The following is a 21,842-nucleotide window of genomic DNA, read 5'->3' on the forward strand; positions in this document are numbered from 1 at the left end:
TTTTCTTGCCTGGACAATTTTATAGCTGCTCCATCTGCTTCCATTTTGGTTCCTTCAACTCATATATACATATATATATATATATATATATATAACATATATATTATATAAATCTATATCTATATAGGGTATTAGTTAAGCTTATGGAATAAAGAAAGTCATTATCACAGAATATGTTATACTATATACAGAACTGCACCAGAATATATTACATGAAAGGATAAAGCTGACCACCTATAAAACAAGAAAGAAGACATTTCTTCTTTGATTCAGTGCTTTGTGTATTTTCTGAGCAGTTCATCCTTTTTCTTGACTCCTTGGTCACCTCAGAGCTGACAGCTGGTGACCTTCGCATTGTAGTAAGTTTTCAGAAAGCTATCTAAAATCCAAAGTAAAAAAGTTTATATTCTAATTTAAGATGCTTGGCATTAGTATAAAACATCCATGAATGTGATATTTAAGTTCTATCTTTCTCTTGATATCCCATCCTCAACTTAAATTTCCAAATTGATGGGATATTGAAATAATGAGTGGTAAGGAGAAAGATCATGTGCGCGTGTGTGTGTGTGTGTGTGTGTGTGTGCGCGCGCGCGCACTAGGAAACGATGAGTTCTAAGACTTTGGAGCAGAATAGTTGTAACTGTCCTTTCTTTCTTACTTACTACAAATCCATGGAAGAAAAAAAGATATTCTCATATCTGTAATAATTTTATGCAACAACAGATATTAAAATAATAACACAAATGCAATTTAAGCTGGAAGAGGAGTTGTCATCATTACTTATTTTTTTTATTGTCTTCCTAAGGATTTAAAGCTGTTTGGTGTTATTCCGTTTTGAGAGAAGACATGCAAAAACTCACTCATCAGAGCTATCTAATGTTTTTGTTTTTGCTTTATGAGGAAAGATACATTTACTCCAGATAATCTGTAGCTTCCAAGAGTTTAGATTCAGAAGGTAAAGAATGTCTGCAGGATCTTGAATGTAACATTCATGTCATGAACTCTTTATGAATGTTTTCAGTGACATTTTGAATATTAGAAACAACCAATAATACAAAACTCTCTCAGCAGCCTGCATGGACTCTAACAGGGAGCCATTGACAGTCCTCCCTCAACCCCAACTTGCCTTATCACCTCTCTCTTGTAGGAACTTTGCTCAGTATTCCTCTTCTTCTTAGAATACTTATCACTCATCCTTCATAGCCACCCCCCTCCACATATACAAAGTATATAGCACACTAGTGTCTACCCATCTTTCAGATTTTTACCTGAGCTGTCTCTTCTTTCTTGGAGCATCTCTTACCATTCTACGTAACATGAATGCAATCCTTTTTTCTCTTTGAATTGATGGTGGAGGTAACAGGATTTTTACTCAGTGGCTCACTTTTGCGTGGTTTCTTGTTTGTCTGGTGCTCTATCACTCGAGTTATGCCTTTAGCCCTGTATTTTGCTTACAGTTACTTGGAGATGAAGTCTTAGGGACAGTTCTGCCCTGACTGGACTCAAGCCATGATCCTTTGTATCTTAGCCTCCTAAGTAGCTAAAATAAAAACATTTCATGTCACTACTTCTGAGTATGCATCATTTTGCAGAGCTAGCTGACTCAAGATTAAATTTCAGGTATCATTTCCTATCACAACTTCACACTCTGCATCAACTCTTCAAAGAAGACATTACATATCTATCTTTGCTCATTTACTTCCTAATTTCACAGATTCTTTCCTACTATATGCTTCTCTGTTCATTAGAATTCCCATTCACATGAACTCCAAAATGCTTCTCAATGTGATCCTCCTCAGGCAGAGGTTTTAATGACATGTTCTGCTTCTTAGCAAGAAAAACAGCTTGTTCTTATATCAAGACTTGTTTTATTCCAACCTAAAGTCCAGCTGTTTGTAATCAAAAACTTAAGTGGAGAAAGCTTACTTATTTTGGTACTGTCTCTCAGATAGTAGAGAGATAGTAAACTGCTGGACAGTTCACATGTAGCCATTATTGTTAAGGTCTAAAATGTATAGTTATATAGAGAGAGTTAAGATAGATGAAACTTCCTAAAAAGTGACTATACTAAATAAGATCCTATGGAGATTTAATGTAATCAATACAACTTCAATGTACTTATGTGAAAGTGCAACCAGGTAACTTGAGGTGATGGTGAAGTCTGGATAAATGGACCAGGGGGAGGGGCGGCGTGAGGCAGTGATTGAATAGGGGATCAAGATACAAGGTACTCATAAACTGACAGATTGTGAATGGTTTTCAAAAAGATGCAGTTTCTGCCATTAGGCTTTGTACCCTAAATGAATCCTATTATACAATTTTAGCATGGAGGAAAGATTCACCCCCAAACCTTAATGCCATAGGAGAGACAGGGAGAAAAACAGAAGTCTTCCCTGAAGAAACTGCCCTGGGTCAATCTACAGAGAGGAGGTCAGTCTAAAGAGGAGGAATCAGGCTCTACTGATTCAGAGATCTCCCACTGCCGCATGTTCTGTGAATCTACTTGAAGGTTTAGTTGAACTTGTATTCTTCTAAGACACATGTCCACAGCCTAATTTTTTTCTTAAAGAAATACTGTTAAGCACCAATAGCTCACATTTGTAATCCTAGGTAATAAGAAGGTTGAAATCAGAAGACTGTAGTTTGTGACTAGCAGAAAAGTCTATGAGATGCCATAGATTGCAGCAAAAAACAACAACAAAATAAACAAGACTCAACATGCTCCTCAACCAGCCAATCCATGAATCCCTGCAAGTATGTAAAGCACTGAGTTCAAGTACAACCAAAAAAAAAAAAAAAGACATAAGAAATATCCATTATCTGTGTGAATGCATGCAGAGAGCTTTCTCTCCCTCCCATTTCAACTCTTTTGCCAAAAAGGGAGCTTCCCTTCACATACTAAAATGACTTTAAACCACAAGAATGACCACAGCATACCGTCTGGAATTACTGAGACAGAAGCTGCCAGTACTCTCTTCCCAGAGCTCTAACAGCATCTCACCCAGAACTAGCTCCAAGTGAAGAATGCTGCAGCCCAACTATTTCTCTTCAACTTTAAACTGATCTTAGTAATTATGCATGACTAAACTAGACCTAACAGCATTTTAAAACACCAAGTGTAAAAAATTTAAAAAATCTGGCTGTTGGCAATTTTCTTTTCCTGAAGCTATGTCTCCAGCCTTGTGTTTTAAGCATGGCCAGACCTGTAGAGTTCTGCTTGAGGAGCCACAGATCTTTTCCATTTACTTTTTCTCTTCTGCAGGCCTAAGAGCATAAAGTAAATACAAGATTCAGCCCTCTGGTTTAGAGATTGAGCATATGTGACATCTCGCAGAAGCACTGTACAATAAGTTCCATGCATGTGAGGAATACCATGATATTAGAATGAAGCAGCAAAATCCAAAGTTCTATTTATCTACCCACACACAGTGACACCTATCTATCTGTCTATCTATCTATCTATCTATCTATCTATCTATCTATCTATCTATCTATCTATCTATCTATCTATCTATCTCTCTACATATACATATATATGCATATATACATACATGTATATATACATATACAAACATGTAATACAAATATACTACTTTGGAGGTTTGCTTATACAAATTTCAGGTCTGGGGGCTGGGAAGTTGGCTCAGTGGTAGAACACTTGCCTTGCATGCCTGAGGCCCTGGGTTCGATTCCTCAGCACCACATAAGCAAAAAGAAAAAAGCTGGAAGTGGTGCTGTGGCTCAGGTGGTAGGGCACTAGCCTTGAGCTGAAGAGCTGAGGGACAGTGCTCAGGCCCAGAGTTCAGGCCCCACAACCAGACCAAAAAAAAAAAAACAAATTTCAGGTCTGTATTTGTGATGAATATTTTACTGTAGCTAAGTACGCTAACATTTATTACTATTGCAAACATTTATCGAAAGACTCATCAACAAAATTAAAAAAGAAAACTTCTATGACTTAATAGACTTGCATAGATTCTCTATATGTACAACCTAACGAATATGCTCAGTCTCACAGAGCTATTCTTCTGATTGTAAACCAGTTATAGCCAAACGCTGGCTCTGATTTATTTTTATTGATTTTAAATAAACTAAAGCTTACACTTTAAACCCAATTGAAAATCCTAGAAAATATCAGGTGATCAGAAACAATATATAAGATTTAGTGGTGGTTCATTAAGGACTTTTAACCAAGGGATTTGCTATAACCCACTCTATATCTAACAGCTAACAAACCTCTACAATTAAAGTTTCAAGTTGTTTTTCAATCCATGCAGTTCATCAGTGCTGGCATCCTCTCAGCCCTTTAGATCTACTTTTGCCATGTAAAGTTATGGCCTTAGCCTCGAGGTCTCTTGATCTTATTTTATCTGATGATTTTTCCCAACAACCTTCTGTTGGCTTTCTCTAATCTTCAATTTTTACATGTTACTTTTGTGAGGAGACAGATAGGTCACAGGTGGTGAAATTCTTAAAGAGATATTCAGGACAGCCAGTCACTAGTGGCTCATCCCTGTAATCCTATCTGCTAGGGAGAGTGAGATCTAAGGATTGTGGTTCAAAGCCATCCTGAGCAGGAAAGGTCATTGAAATTCTTATCTCCAACAAACTACTCAGAAAAATCTGGAAGTGGTACTGTGGCTGAAGTGGTACAGGGCTAACCTTCCACAAATGAAGCTCAGGGATCAGTGATAGCATCCAGCTCTGGAGTTCAAGCCCTAGGACTGGAAGAGAGAGAGGCAGAGACAGAGACAGTGACAGAGACAGAGAGATTCAGGACAATCCTCAAAGTATGGATGAAGGATTGAATCTTACTTGGTGCTAGTTTAGAAATATGTGACTGAAAGCTAAATGTTTCCAATAAATGTCAGAGGTGGAAAAGACTTTCACACTAGAGTAATTTTTCCATCTGCCTTCTCTAGTTGTACACTTACCAAACATTTATAGAAAACAAATATTTTCATCAAATATACATTTTAAGTATAACTTTGGGAGGTCAAAATCCACAGGCTAACTCAATATAAAACAGTTAACTAAATAAAAATTAACAAATTAGAACCAGTTAGACAAAATTAAAAGTTTAAAAATTTAAATTCTTTAGAGTTAAGGGTAGAAGAGAATACTGCTATCCATTTTTAGGATACAAGAAGATAACATAAATCTAGGACTAATTTTTTTAATCATAAAAAAGGATATACTAGAAAGTTTGTTCTCAGAGTACTGATTACAATGGCCTCAAATTCTTTTTTTTTTTTTGGGTCCGGTTGTGGGGCCTGAACTCTGGGCCTGGGCGCTGTCCCTCAGCTCTTCAGCTCAAGGCTAGCACTCTACCACTTGAGCCACAGCGCCACTTCCGGCTTTTTTCTTTTTGCTTATGTAGTGCTGAGGAATCGAACCTAGGGCCTCAAGCATGCAAGGCAAGCGCTCTACCACTGAGCCACCTTCCCAGCCCCTGGCCTCAAATTCTTAAACACTCCTATTAATGAAAAAAAGAGAAAAAATGAATAAACAAGAAATAGCATATGATGGGATTTCACCTTATTATATATGTGTATAATATACATGAGTTCATTTAGATATATATGTGTATAATATACATGAGTTCATTTAGATATATATGTGTATAATATGTATGAGTTCATGTAGATGGATATGCGTATATTACATGTATTTATATATAGATAAACATCTCACTATACAGCTGAAGCTGGCCTTGATTTACAATTCTCTTGCCTCAGGCTTTTGAGTGCTAGGAGTACAAGAATATACTAATGGGACTACATATACTATCCTACCTCCTTGATTAATTTTATAATCATTAATGAAATAGTTTTAAAGATTCATAGTTCATAAAATTTAGGAAAGAAAAGAATACATTTTTGTAATAATTTATTATGCTCCTGAATTTTTTCAGGTGATGATCAACTTGGGCACACTTCACATTTTCTTATTTATAAAAGATGGATTGTATGTACCTCATCACACTATGGTAGGATTCCATTACATAAAGTTGTGTCTAAAACATGAGCTCAATGATCACTACACACAACATTGTAGTTCCTAGTTTTGGATTATAATAGAGGACTTCATTATTGACTTGCTTATTTGATTAGGAAATACTGTGTGTTATGCTTGATCAAGGGGTTGTTGGGGCAGGTTTCAAGATAGTATTTGATAGGCAAATATTCACTATTTTAGGTATTCCTTGTGATCAAGGTACAAAGTTAAATCCAAGGAAAACTAGATGAAAAAGTATTGATTTGTTTTAGAATAAATATTTTAAAAAACACCATTTTGAAAACAGGATTATTCCAACATACATTAGGAAAATTTACTTTTGTTATTTTAAATATCAATCTAAAAAGATCATTATAAAATTATATTTAATTTTTAAAATTAATTTAATCTATGAAACAATTAAATTCAATGCTTAATTAAATTCAATCACATCTTGAGGGGAGCCTAGGCAAGATTTTAGTGAGAATCTCTTAAAAACAAGTTAGCGGAGTTTGATACCCAGTTACAAGCTCAACTACTTAGGAGGTGGAGGTAAAGAGATCATAGTCTAAGTCCAGCCTTGGCAAAAGTGCTATTCACTTTCTAAAACCCAGTTCTAAACACTACAAAGGCTCAGATTGGTATACTCAATGTGAGAGCGCGTTCCTAGTAAATATGAAAAGTAAGTAAGTAAGCCCTAAGTAAATTCCCCAGTACTTCCCCCAATATTAATTTAGTCCATAAAATTAAATTAATTAAGCATGTTTTTAAGGACAAATTTTCCATCATGCTTTTGTCCCTGTTTTTTTCTTTGGCTGGTGGGGGGCGGGGGTGGGGGTGGAGGAAGGGAAGTGAGAACTTACAGTAAATATTGCTTAAAATATCGGTTATGAAAGCTTTGTACAAATATCTTAATATAGGTTACCATAGTAAAATCACTAATGGGCAGCTAATGAGTTGCCTAATAGCTTGTCAGCTGTTCATATTAGACCTTCCCACTGGCTAATGGCGTTAGCATTCTGAATGTTATAAAACTGACTTGTTTACTGTCAGTTATATTCATATTCAGATTGGAGCCCAATATCTGCTTCTTTCTGTAATATTTGCCACAAGAGTAATTTCCTATTCTTAAACCTTGAACTTAAGTGAGCAGTAAATAACATAGTTGAGAAAATCCTGATTACTTTAGTACCTAGTGTAACATATCCCTTTCATGAGAACTAGAAAGGGTGATAACCAAATGGTCTCATTTTTGTCATTTATTTTATCATTGGCTGCCTCAAAATGAAATTTAGCTATTAAGGTACTTGCTGAGAAAATTCTTTTCTACTCTTTTCCATCTCATCCTCTTCCTACCTAATTAATCATCATCATCATTTCACCAAAGTTTATTGACATGTTCCTGCACTGCAAGCTAAGATATAGGTCTATTATCTGTTTTTTCTCACTTAATTATTGCAATAAGTCCTCTACATTATATATAGATATATTTTTTAATTGGTAGATGGGAGAATTGAGGCAGGGCGGTCAGATGAGCTTCTTAAGTGGTAGGAAGATACCGTAATTTAAGTGGTAGTATAGATATTCAAATCTAGCCATTTCACCTGAAACCTGATCTCTTAGTGTTTACTCACTTTGCCTCTAATGTACTTGCTACATATTTATGTGTACATACCTTGTACATATTCACTGTCTAAGATGGTTTTAATTATATATATTAAATCAATACTTGAAATGAATACTAATGAGAATCTTTTTTTGTTAAGGTCATAGGTCTACCAATGAAGAAACAGTGATCCTTACAGAACCATTGTAAAGATGATTTTCCAAAGAAACACTAGGACACAGAAAAAAAAATTCTGAATAATATATGTGATTAAAGATCAATTTAACATGATCTAGGATCAAAAACTAAAAACAAACTAAAACACTTCATATCTTACAGATGAATAGCTATGTGCTGAACATGTATGATATATGTCAAAAACAACCTTTTATTTCTCTTCTAGTTTTCTTTCCAATTCTGAGAATATATTGTTGAAGATAATTTTAATCTTTAACAAGTTTGAGGTATATATTAACCATGTATAGAAATAAAACTGTAATAGTTCCTTTTTATTTTGGAATTGTATAGCTCAGCTTTCCAGCCATCCTCCTTTCCCTTCATACACATATTTTACATTATTTTTGAAGTCATTTTAGAAACAATTGCAGATAAGTGATTTAGCTCTGTTACTATGTGATCTTTCAAAAGCTCAACTCTAGCCACTTCTAAGAAATGTCGATGGTATCTAGTTCTCTGTAGCTAATCAAACTATAATAAACCTTTGATCCACAACAAACAATCAAATTTTAAGCAGTAGAAGGATCAATTTGTGATGACAGTGACAGGCAAAGAAATGTGCGCTAAAGGGTGACAGAATAAAATGGACTTTGCTGAAAGGTATGCAAGACTCATACCCTCCACCTGGAATAGCAAGGGTCTTTCTAAGGAAAAGTCATATATTCTTCCTACTTGGCAGGGCCCCAGTTCTCTAGAAATTAATTCCTGTCAGTACTCAATAGAACAGGAAGATCAAGAGAGAGGGATTGTGTTATGTTTCCAACTTGTTGTGCTACTGTTTATGCATTGTGATACCATGCATGTCTGAGCTAGTGATGGAGGAGAAAATAGCTTTAATGGGAATTGGCAGCTAGCCCGGAAGTCCCATCCTATGCTTTGAACAATGTGAACACATGAAATCCTCTCTATGATCTGGAGGCAAGCAAAGATTGACATTCGTATTTCTTCTTCTAAGTACAATGCTATATTCCTTGTTTATTTCTAAAAGGTAAAGGGAACAGTTTTACTTGGTTGTGAAGCCCATTTGACTTTTCAGATTAATGTGATATGGAGTTTTATCTCCCCTATTTTATCGCTCCTGGGTTGGTATTAAAACTGCAGGTTACTGTGTACATGTTTTGCAAAAACTGAATAGTGAGAAGGCTGCATGTCCTTCTCAGTAGTGTGCTGAGTGCTGTGTCTGCCTTTCTCCCACCGAGCCATTCTCAACCCCACTCACTGGAATGTTGCCACTGTCTCTCATAAGGCTACTCCTGCCTGGCCGTGAGGACTGGGACATGTGAAATTTCATTTGCATTGCACCACACCTGAGCAATTTGGAATAAAACGCTAGAGAAAGTTAAAAAGAAGTATTTAAAGTTGTGTGTGTGTATGTGTGTGTGTTTTGTAATTGAAAGGAGATTTTGTAATTGGAAGGAGTACATGGTCTCTGCTCAAAAAAAGGAACAATAATAAAACCCATTAAATATATACGAAAGCTAAGAATAAAAAAAGGGGGACTTGCGGGGAGGAGGAAAAACTAATAGCATAGATGAATGTGACCAAAGTAAACTATGTATAAACACATGACTGTCTCAGTAAACCCTTTATATTGTACAATTAATATATACTGAAACTAATTTTAAAAGGAAAAGGAAAGTCATTGTAAGTTAATCCATGTGAAACAGTAGGCAAACAAATTAAACTTTAGCTTTTGCTGTACTGCCTTAGGGTCCATAAGCAGACACTCTACTTATGCCACACCCCAGTCTTTTTTCAGTTATCTTTTTCAGATGGGATTTTGCTTTTTGCCTAAGGCCAGCCTGAGACTCCAAGATGGCTGGGATTAGAGGTATGAACTACTGCACCTAGTTTGAACCTGCCTTTAATGTTGCTTCTCACTGATAAAATTTGTAAACTTTACAGTAGACAGCACTCCTAAAATTTCTAGGCTAAAATTGCTTCTAAGAAGTTTTCCCCTATCATTTCTGCCTACTCCATGCTTTCAGTAAATGTGCTCTCTTAAACAAGGTTTAGTTGATAGACTCCTGTGATCACAGGATTCTGCAAGATAGGAAAGAAATTGCATTTCAGTGAATGGGTGAAAACTTTGTAGATATTATGGCTTTTCCAAATTAGTTCTCATTTTCTTTACTCCTCCATTTTTTTTTTCTGATCAAACTGATTTTTACAAAATCATCCTGCATTTCATTCTCTTGTCTCATCCTTGCAAAAATACCCCAGGCTGAATTTTCTATCACACCAGCTAATTCCATGTTCTCTATTCCTATGGCCATATTCTTCATTTCCTAAAATTTTAATTATTATGCTGCTTGCTCTTTGAGATGGTATCCAGGCTTTGTTGTTTAGTCTCTTCTCCAATCTTTCATATCCTCTTGTATTATTATTATTATTATTGTCAATCATGGGTCTTGAACTCCGGGTTTGGGCGCTGTCCCCCAGCTCTTCAGCTCAAGGCCAGTACTCTACTGCTTGAGCCACAGCACCACCTCCGGTTTTTGGAGTGGTTTATTGGAGATACGAGTTTTATGGATTTTCCTGCTGGGGCTGGCTTTGAACCTCGATCCTCAGATCCCAGCCTCCTGAGTAGCTAGGATTACAGGCATGAGCCACTGGTGCCTGGCTTCTCTTGTATTATTTTAAAGAAGTACTTTTATCATATTGAATAACTTGATCAAAAGTCTCAAAGCCAATATACAACTATAAACTTTGTAATCCCTTCTTAAATGCTACTTGATATCTCTGAAAAACAAAACAAAATTGCTTAGATTGTGCTTGTCACTATATCAAAAAGCCTCTCTTCCTTCTCATCCACGTGAAACAACTCAAGACACATAATACTTATGACTCTTCATCTTTCCCCTGGGATGATATCCTTCTCCCTTCAAGTTTTCCCAGTATTTGATGTTGATATATCAACATCTGGCACTGATGAAATCCTAACTTTAAAAATGCTATCTATCTATATATATTTTAATTTCTAATTTTTACTGGTCTCAGGTCTTCAACTCAGGGGTCTGGGTACTGTCCCTGAGCTTCTTTTGCTCAAGGCTAGTGTTCTACCACTTAAGCCACAACTCAACTTCCAGTTTTTCTGGTAATTTAATGGAGATAAGAGCAGTGATACTCATTAGACACTTGTTGAAAATGAACTATACAACAAGAGAGAAAAAACTGGGAGAAAACAAGGGAAAAGGTGACAATGGTAAAAAAGAAATATACTCATTACCTGACCTATGCAACTCTATCACCTCTGTACATCACCTTTACAATAAAAGTTAATTAAATTTTTTTTTAAAAAAAGAGTCTGTGGGCTTTCAAAGCCCAGGCTGGCTTTTAGCTGCAGTCCTCAGTTCTCATCCTCCCAAGTAGCTAGGATTATAGTTATGAACCACTGGCACACAACTTATCTGTATATTTTTATCTCCTTATCAGTTTATAAAAAGTTTTAAATGGGGACCCCAATCTCAGTAGGCACTGTGAATCACATCTTAATCCCAGATACTTGAGAAGCATAAATTAGGTAGATCATGATTTAGAGTATCCAAGGAAATAAAAAAAATAGTGCACCTTCATAACAACAAAATGTGCTAAGACATGCCTGTAAGCCCAACTATATAGAAGACGGTACATGGGAGTTTTGATCTGAGACCAGCCTTAGGCAAAAGTGTGGGACCTTATATGAAAAATGAAGCAAAAAAAAAAAAATAAGACTAGGTTATGGCTTACAGGGGTAGAGTCCCTGCCTAGCAAATATAAGGCCCTGATCTCAAACTCTAGCACAGTTTTAAAAAAAAATCCCAAACAAAATGTATCTAAATAACACTTAGCATGTCTGGAACACATAGTAAGTAATTTTAGTAAGTAATTTTAAGTGAATGTACATATGTATAATTACAATCATGATAAATGGGATTGTTAATATAATTAAATTAGCTGTACATTTTTAAGAACAATAAGTATTTCTGTAATATCCTTTCCTTACAATTAAAGTTGAATTTACTGGTCTACTTCTTCTAGCACTATATCTAAGCCATGAGAACATTTAAGTTCCTACTCAATTAAGTTTTCAATGTACTTTACAATTTACGATGATCAATTATGTACAATAACTATCCTTCTTAATGCTGTATGGAGTTCATGTCCTTTATGTTACTTCATGACTCTAGGATAATTCAGTTTCTTATAGAAGGGAACACTCCCATTTTCAAAACTCCCATGTGAAGTAGCTTTGATAAGACTTACAGAGGTGGTGATTCAGATCGTTTTCAGTGCAGTGACATCTTTTAGTTTGAAAGTTTAAAAATATTTTACAACCACATTCGATTTAAATTGATCATCAGATTTTTGTAAAAATATTTTAGAACTTTTTATGAAATATATCATATATAGTTTAAAGTAATTCCTATCAGTCTGTCTCATGAAGATTAACTACAAACACTAACCTTAATATTATATTTTAAAATTCAGTAGCATTCTAGAAATCATATTTTATATAGTTTTAGAATATTACATTTCTCTTAACATAAAAGCACGTGCTTTGGCTTCTTGAGAATTAAATTAAAACAGAGGGCAATTGCACTTGTCCCTAGCATTTGTGAAATTAGTATCAAATAATGTTATTTATAATGAATAAAAAAGAATGAGCAAATTATGCAGTAAATTCTTTATATATCCCTGACATTTCCTGAACACTTTACGTATGCTGATTTATATAATCATTACCATAATATTTTGAGATGAATTCTACTTCTTTACAGATTTTATAGAAATATGCAGTGATTCATAAGGTATTGATATGTACAATGGAGCTCTAAACTAAACCAGAGGATATAACTTAAGGGCTCATAATCTTACCTCTTTCAGTGAAGTGGCAATGTCTTTGCTCCTGATCTACAACAAGGACTCAATGTACAAGAGAAACATTTTTCTTCCTCTTCCTCCTCCTCCTCCTCTTCCTCCTCCTCTTCCTCCTCCTCTTCTTCTTCTTCTTCTTATAAGATTGCAGTCTAGATCAAAAGTCAAAATGTATTTTGAACCATGTATTCTTACTGGGACACTTGAAGGGTTGTAAGGGTGTAAGGCTTGTAAAAAACAGAGTACATATACTTTCTCTTGCTCTACTATAAACAGTGGAAAATAATACATATGCAAAAGAATGATTCCCCATGTGTACCCATTTCCCCTTTAAAAACGTGTAGTTTTGTATAACTCATAATGACTATAGAATTAGAAATATGTATATATATATCCACATATATATGGAAATATATATATATATATACATACACACATACATACACATAGTGGTTCTACTAAAATTTATAACACGAAAGCTTTTATCTCATTGTATCAAACTAATGATAAAGTTAGAGTATAACATTACAGTTTAAGCTTTACCTCTGATCTAACTTTTAATAAAATTTAAGAGTATACTCTGAAAAAAATCCTTAAATTGCCTAGCATTTAAACTCAAGTGTGTGTTGAGTCTCTTTAGCAAGCACTTAATAAGTTCTGAAAATTGTCTTACTGTCTGGCTTCTAGAAAACACAACATATTTCCTGTTAATGAGGTCACAAATTTGGAGATTTAAGAAAACAATACTATTCAACAGGAATATTTTTGAAGGACTAAAGGGGAAATATTAATAATAAAAGCCACTGTATGCTCTATGATTTTATTAGGTTACCTCCCCTGAAAAAATATAGATGGTTCATCTGTTTCATGTCATTTTTTCAGTGATATTTTAGGTATTTCCTAGCTGATAATCAGTCTTGATTTTAGAAGTCTAAAGTTTTAAAGAACTTGCTGGTATATGCAACTAAAATTACATTTTTAAAGTGCTTATCTTCTTCAGTTTAAGATTAGTTTTTCATGGAAACTATGATCAATTGTCACCAATTTTATTTTAGTAATTTTTAATGTAATTTTTTATTTAATGTAATTACATCAACTAAAGGAAGTATTTGTGGTGGGTGCTGCTACCTCACAACTTTAATCATAGATACTCAGGAGGCTGGGATCTGAGGGTCATGGTTTGAAGCCAGCCCAGGCAGTAAAGTCCATGAGATTCTTATTTCCATTTAACTACCAAAAAGTCAGAAGTGAAGCTGTGGCTGAAGTAGAGTGATAGAGTGCTAGGCTTGAGCAAAAATCTCAGGGACAGTACCCAAGTTCTGAGTTCAAATCCTAGGACTGGAATGTGCACAGCCATGTGTGCGTTCTCTCTCTCTCTCTCTCTCTCTCTCTCTCTCTCTGTCATAATCTTAAAAAGAGCATATACCTTAATGTTTACTTTAATTGGAAATAGACAACTGTGTTTGGTATAGGTTGGAAATAGTCTCTTCATACAAGCGTAGGAGTACTTGAATTAGCCAGTAGTTCTGTTTCATATCTGACCCCTCAGTTCTACAATTCGCATTTCTCTGCTCTTTTCAGCTTTCGTCCAGTCTTCCATTCTCTACTTACATGGCTTCCTACTCTTTCTCTCTTCCTAGAGCCCAGATAGATTCAGTTTGACCAGGCTGAGGATGGTGGGCAATAGAAAAATACATACATCTTAGTGTTCCCCACTCTTACCAGAGTAGACACATATTAAATCTATGGTTGTGACTAAGACATTTATCAGGGGAAGATTTAAGATGAAAACTGTATTTACTACATGATTTAAAAAGTGGACCAAAGAAAATAACAGCTCTTCACCACACAAATAGGAAGTAAGCACATGAAAAGTTACCTCACTTGGTGTGTCCTCATGGCACTGCAAATGGGAGCAATGAGCTCTCATTATAAACATATCAGAATGGCCCAAGTATAAAATGCTGACAGCACCAAGTGCTGGTGATAATGTGGAGTGGCAGGAACCCTCATTGCTGGTAGAAATAAAAAACAGCCCAGCCACTTTGAAATGTTGTTTGCAACTTTCTTGATACTTCCTTCTAAGTACAACTACTAGCAACTACTCTCTGTATAACAGTGTTGAAAACGTACTGCCACAAACCTGAACATGCATGCTTTACAGTACATACAGCTTTACTCATAATTGCCAAAATAGGGAAGCAATTAAGGTTTCCTTTAGTAGGTATGTGAACTGTGGTATACATGATGGAAATTAATTGACATGAAAAAACGATTAATGTTCAAACAATAAAGAGGCAAAGAGAAACTACAGAATATTACTTGATTAAAGTAAACAACCAGGCTGTGTTAGTCCCAGCTGTATGACATCCTGCAAAACTCAAAACTATGAGAAGAGTAGAAAGATCAGTGGCTAGCAGAGGAGAATGGGGAGAGAAAAATGGAAAGGTGGAGTATAGAGGAATTACAGAGCAGAGAGTGAACTCAGATAAGTTGTTGTACTGAGCCCAGACCTATAAAGGAAAAACAAGAATGAACATTAATGTAAACTAAAGACTTAGGATGACAAGAGTACACTCTGGTAGCAGACATTAAAAAAGGGGCAGCTGTGTATTTGGGAGGTCAGGAGATACATTAAAAACTTCTTGCCTTCTACTCAATATTGTTATGAACTTAAAACTGCTATCATCTATGTATGTATGTATGCTTGCATCTATGTATGTATGTATGTATCTATCTATCATCTATCTATCTATCTATCTATCTATCTATCTATCTATCTATCTATCTATCTATCTATCTATCTATCTATCTATCTATCTATCTATCTACCTATCTAGATGATACTGAGGTTTTAACTTAGGGTCTTGAGCTTGCTAGGCTAGTTGTCTACCATTTGAGTCATACTACTAGTCCTGTTTTAACTATTATTTTGGAGATGGAATCTGGCAGGGTTTTCTGCACAACTTGGCGTCAAACCATTACCCTCTAGTTCTCAGCCTTCTGAGTATCTAAGATTACAGGTTGTGTGAGTCACTGGCACCATTTGTAAAACTGTTATTTTAAAAGATTTTTAAAAGTTATTTTAAAAGTAAATGTATGTTCTCTGGAGCATGTCATAGGACAATTCATATATATGAGCAGATTTATGTACAAAACACTAATTGTATTTGTAAACAGAGAAAATATATACAAATATGCAAAGTTGAGAAGCTTCAAAATGTTATTTTTGAAAATAGAAAAGGCTATTTAAGAAAAAAAATCCTGTTTTTGCTTTGTCATAGCTTTATGCAACATAGATTTTGAGACAGTTTGCTTTTATTTTTTATATTTTTGTCAGAAGTGGGGCTTGAACTTTGAGCTTGGGCGCTGTCCCTGCGCTCTTCAGCTCAAGACGAGTGCTGTACCACTTGAGCCATGTGACATTTCCGGTTTTTTAGTGGCTTGTTGGAGATAAGAGTCTCACAGACTTTCCTGCCCAGGCTGGCTTTCAACCCCGATCCTCAGATCTCAACCTCCTGAGTAGCTAGGATTACAGGCGTGGGCCACCGGCACAGGGCTGAGACAGTTTTGTCCCTCCTTCCTTTCTTTCCTTTGTCGCTCCACTCCTTCCTTTCCTCCCCCTCTCTCTTCCTTTTCTTCTTTGTTTTTTTAAAGCTTGACATTGCAACAACACATTAACATGACAGGAAATGATGTAAGAGAACCAATGATTGTCTTTAACAGAAAGAAACTTACATGGTTCTTCTGATATTGGTAGTTCTTTATTCTGTGATGGTGAAATCAGAATTTTTGGATTAACACATTTCTAAAATGCCAGATAATTATTTTAGGGAATTGGGAGCAAGGTTTTTTTTAATACTAAAAAGTTTAATGTCTATAGATAGAATTTTTTTTATCAATTTGATAAGTAAAGCAAAAGTGGCATTTTGCTGGAAGTGATATAAAGCAGCATTCGATAAAAAGAATCAAAGAATTGTATACTCAAGAGTATTCATAACATAATTTGAAAAGAAATTGCCTCAAAATTACTCCTAAGTTGCAATTCAGTACTACCACAATTTTAACTTCAAGTTCAGACTTACAGTGCTATTGACACAGTATTTCTTTTTCTGCTGTTTTCTGGCATCCAAGAAAAATTATAAAACACACACTGAAAATTAAAGTACTTTGGGTTGTGTTTCTCAGACCATTTATATTTACTGAAAGTAAAGTGATAATAAAAGCTCATATTTTATAAAATATCAGGAATATGAAGCAGTGAAAGGAGCCAGGTACTGATGGCTCACACCTTTTCAGAAGAGTGAGATCTGATGATCCATGTTCAAACACAGCCTAGGCAGAAAAGTCAGCGAGATCTTCATTTAACCCACAAATGCCAAACTGGAGGTGCAGCTCAGGTGGTAGAGTGCCAGCCATGAACAAAAAACTGAACAAGTGTGAGAAGTCCTGAGTTCAAGCCCCCATACACACTCACACACACACACACACACACACACACACACACACACACACACACACACACACACACACACACACACGGAAGAAATATGGCTGAAGAGCTAGAGCCCCTGCCTAGAAAGTATGACACTCAGAACTAAAATCTATTACCGCCACCAGTACAAGAACAGCAGAACCACTACAACTAACAAGAGAAGATGTTGTTTCTTACTCAGAATTATTAATGATAATGTGATTTCTAGGATTAAAACATTAAAATTACTTAGATTCATTATTAACAACGAATTATGTGATTGATATACAGAAAATCCAGTGCTGGAGGAAGGACTTGATAGGGTTTTTGTTGTTGTTGTTGTTGTTATTAAGACATTTGTATCTGCTATCTTAGTTGGCTTCTCTTTTACTCCATTAAAACATAGGCTTGCTTTAATCCAGGGGCTGATGGCTCACACCTGTAATCCTAACTACTCAGGTGGCTAAGATTTGAGGATCACGGTTTAAAGCCCGCCTGGCAGGAAAAGCGAGGAGATACTTATCTCCAGTTAACCACCAGAAAAACTGAAGTGGCGCAGTGACTCAAAGTGATAGAGCACTAGTGTTTTTTTTGTTGTTGTTGTTTGTTTTTTTTGTAGGTCAGGGGGCTTGAACACTGGGCCTTAGCACTGTCCTTCAGCTCTTCAGCTCAAGGCTAGTGCTCTACCACTTGAGCTACAGCACACTTCCAGTTTTCTGGTGATTTATTGGAGATAAGAGTCTCATGGACTTTCCTGCCCTGGCTGGCTTTGAACCTCTATCCTCAGATCTCAGCTTCCTGCGTAGCTAGTTTGACAGGCATGAGCCACCGGTACCCAGTGATAGGGCACTTGCTTTAAGTGAGTAGAGTTCAGGGACAGTGGGCAGGCCCTGAGTTTAACAAACGAAAAGAAAAAAAATCAGCTTGGTAATTTTTTCTTCAATTTTTATTATACATTTAAAAATGTCACCCTCTTTTTCTTTTTCTTTTTCTTTTTTTGTTTTGTTTTGGCATTGCTACTGGGGCTTGAACTCAGGGCCGAGGCAATGTCTCTTAACCTTATTTGTTCAAAGCTGATGCTCTACCATTTGAGCCATAGCTTCACTTCTGGCTTTTTGCTAGTTAATTGGAGATAAGAGATTCAATAACAGTTACAAATTTATAGGGCAGGAGACATCATTGATATTAATAAATGCTGAAAAAATGAATAAAAGAAAGAGTTTCAGGAACATTCCTGCCTGGGCTGGCTTGGAGTCATGATCATCAGATCTCAGCTCTCTGAATAACTAGGATTACAGGCATGAGCCACCAATGCCCAGCCTCACTATCTTTTTCTTTCTTCTTTCTTTTTTTCTTCCTTTCTTCCTTTCTTCCTTCCTTCCTTCCTTCCCTCCTTCCCTCCTTCCCTCCTTCCTTCCTTCCTTCCTTCCTTCCTTCCTTCCTTCCTTCCTTCCTTCCTTCCTTTCTTTCTTTCTTTCTTTCTTTCTTTCTTTCTTTCTTTCTTTCTTTCTTTCTTTCTTTCTTTCTTTCTTTCTTTCTTTCTTTCTTTCATTTTGATCGGTCTTAGGGCTTGAACTCTGGGCTTGGTTTCTGTCCCTCAACTCTTCAGCTCAAGGCTAGCACTCTACTATTTGAGCCACAGCTCCACTTCCACTTCTGGTTTTCTGTGGTTCATTCAGGATAAGAGCTCATGGACTTTCCTGCCCGGGCTGGCTTTGAACCATGATCCTCAGATCTCAGCCTCCTGAGTAGCTAGGATTACAGGCTCAAGCCACTGACGACTGCCACTATGTCATTCTTATAGTGATAGATGGCATAGTTTGGTAGCAGTGCAGTAAGATCACTATTCTCTGAGAGTTCTTTCTGAGAAACTAGCACTATGAGGAAAATCAGCACAAGTATCCCATCATGCTTACAAGCCAGAGTGCAAGAAAGTTTTCATTTCCTACTTCACCATTGACCACGTATACAAACTGTAAAGTCTAACAAGCCTGGAGCTTTAATGAATACTTGATCAAAGTTAGAGCCTAGCATGCACCAGAATGTATTGGTCGCCTTCAGGCCGGCATGTGGGTCCTGAGGCTGAGATCTCCCTGAAGCCCCAAATCCCAGACCACTCCAACACTGGTTTCAGAGTAACTACAACAACTTCAGAGCAACTACAGCAATTACCAAACCAAATATCTTAATGAAAATACTGCTTCCAATAATCTTGACAATGGATTTCCAAGCATTAGAATAACTGATGTATCATATCTTTTTGAAGTCACTAAATTGTCCTTTGTATCAGTACAACCTTTCAGCAATTTGGGTCCATTCTCATTTTCTATATAGTAATTATGTGTATGAACTGAGTAGTTCAGTTATTTAGGTCTTGGGAAAGCATTCTGTATTTATTGGATAGTAAATATTTCATTATTTCTTTGGAGAAAGTAGAGTCAGCCAAAATACATACTTTTTAGCTAATGAAACATCACAGAGTGGATTTCCAAACATATTTTGTGTTTATCAACTCTTATAGTCTATTCAGCAGGACATTTCTTTACCTTAAAATATATCAATAAGAGTGATAACAAAGGGGCAAAAACAGTCATATCATGTTATAAAATAAGCATTAATTTATTTACTATTTGAGAAAAATCTTATATTACTTGCTGTAATTCTTTTTTTAATAAGTCTTTTATTGTGAAAATACTGTACAGAGGGGTTACAGTTACGTGAGCAAGGTAATGAGTACATTTCTTATCAAGTATTGTTGCCTCCTCCTTTGTTTTTTCCCCTACCATCCCTTCCCTCCCACCTCCACAACTGCACTCCCCCCCTTGCACCCCCTCACATGCTGTAATTCTCTTATCAGTAGCTACTCTCTGGAAGGATAAAAGGAATCATATTAAGGTATACCTATTCTCAGGAAAGGAAAATATCAAGTTCTACTTAGAAAATATAAATATGACAATATTTATAACTTATATAGGCTTTATTCCACTATGAAGGAGAGTATTAATTTTACATTCAAATTGATAGTCTCCACAGTTAAAGAAATTAAACATAATGTTAAAATCAAATCTAGCAGGAATTTTAGGGATTAAATAGACTAAAAATATAAAAGAACAGCCTGTTGTTATTTTCACCCAATCAATACAAAGTAATATTTTCATATGTAAGGATAGCAAACAGGAAATAAGATAAAATAGCTTGTTTTTAGAAAATTATCAACAAAATATAGTGATGAGAAATTCCTAGTTAATTTAGACATATAGAATTGAGCGTAGTGGCTCAATCCTGTAATTTTAACTATTCAGAAAACTGAGATCTGGAGAACAGCAGTTTGAAGCTAGCCTAGGAAGAAAAGTACATGAGAATCCATCTCCAAAATATCAGCTAAAAGCAGGGCTGGAGAATTAAGTGGTAAAATGCCAGTTGAGCAAGCAAACTGATTGTGTATGAGATGCCCAGTTCAAAGTCTGGTAATGCCAAAAAATAAAAATACAAAGAAGTATAAAATTAAATTCTAAAGCATAATATACAATTTATTATGCATTGAACTTCTTTCTACAGGATATTTCAGCAAATTTTTTAAAATGCTCATTTAAAGCTCTGAAGTTAAATTAAATAAAAAAAACTTACAGCATGCAATTGCCTTACGTATATCTCTTTTTTTTTCTGTTATTTTATATTAAATTGCTTTAAAATTTCCAGGTATATTTGTAGTGTTACCAAACCTTCCTTCCTCTGTTCCTTCCTTCCTCTATTATTTCCTTCATTACTTCCTTTCTTCCTCCTTTCCTTCCTTCTCTTGTGACAGTGGTGGTACTTAAACTCAGGACCTCACATTCTTGCTTTTCCACTCACAGTTGGCACTCTACCTTTTGCACCATGCCTTTACTTCTATCCTTTAGCTAGTTCATTGAACATAAGAATCTCTTGAATTTTTGCCCAGCTCCTCAGATCTCAGCCTCTTGAGCAGCAAGGATTACAACCTTGAGCCACTGGCATTCAGCGTTAAGTCTAAATTTATTGTAGATTTTTAAATTTTTCAGACTCTTGTAATGTCTAATAATATCCTGCCCATCTCAGTGGACTCAGTATATTTCATTCATTTGATTTATTACTTATGTTTATACTTGGTCATAAATATTACACAAAGTGATATAACAATATTAACTCCTAGAAGATGTAATGCTACTGAATGCTAGAAGATCAGAATTTAGTTGAATCTGGTGGCTCACACAAAGATCTTGTCAGTTGTCAATGATGGAACCTTAGCATAGTAAAAGAATGATACAGGACTGCCTGGGCTAGAGGTGGGGGTGGGCATGGGGCTACATATCAATGGAAGCATGCTCGCATTGTTTGCATGAGAAACCAGCGTTGATCCCCAGCACCACAAACAAACTTTTAACACAAAGAATGATGCTATTTGCAAAGAAGGACAGTTTAGATTCTCCTATTTTGTGCTAAAAAAGTTTATATTTTTCCCTATTATGCTTAGATTTTATTCTAAGACTATATGAATCTATCTAAAATAATATTTAAGGATGAATAGCTTCAAAAATAAAGGTAGCTTTCACATGTTGTAGTTGAATGGTTAACCGGTATAATGTCATAGATATTAATATGTTGTGCTGAAGTGTTCACTCTTTAATTTGCATTTTTTCTAAAAATAATAGA

At 35.6% G+C, this 21,842-nt stretch overlaps 1 protein-coding gene across 8 annotated transcripts in view; it reads left to right on the forward strand.

Annotated features, from left to right (window-relative positions):
* Foxp2 (forkhead box P2) overlaps window positions 1-21,842 on the forward strand; it is a 266,192-nt gene that overhangs the window by 44,441 nt on the left and 199,909 nt on the right. For 3 of the 8 annotated variants that reach the window (XM_042695935.1, XM_042695934.1, XM_042695936.1), the window contains exon 2: window positions 15,170-15,175. The exons of the other annotated variants lie outside the window; for them this stretch is intronic. In XM_042695935.1, coding sequence (XP_042551869.1) covers window positions 15,170-15,175 — 6 coding nt within the window. The remainder of the gene's footprint in view (window positions 1-15,169; window positions 15,176-21,842) is intronic. 8 annotated transcript variants of the gene reach the window in all.

This window comes from Dipodomys spectabilis, unplaced genomic scaffold (assembly GCF_019054845.1).
Source record: "Dipodomys spectabilis isolate Male_0828 unplaced genomic scaffold, ASM1905484v1 ptg000197l, whole genome shotgun sequence".
Taxonomy (NCBI): Eukaryota; Metazoa; Chordata; class Mammalia; order Rodentia; family Heteromyidae; genus Dipodomys; species Dipodomys spectabilis.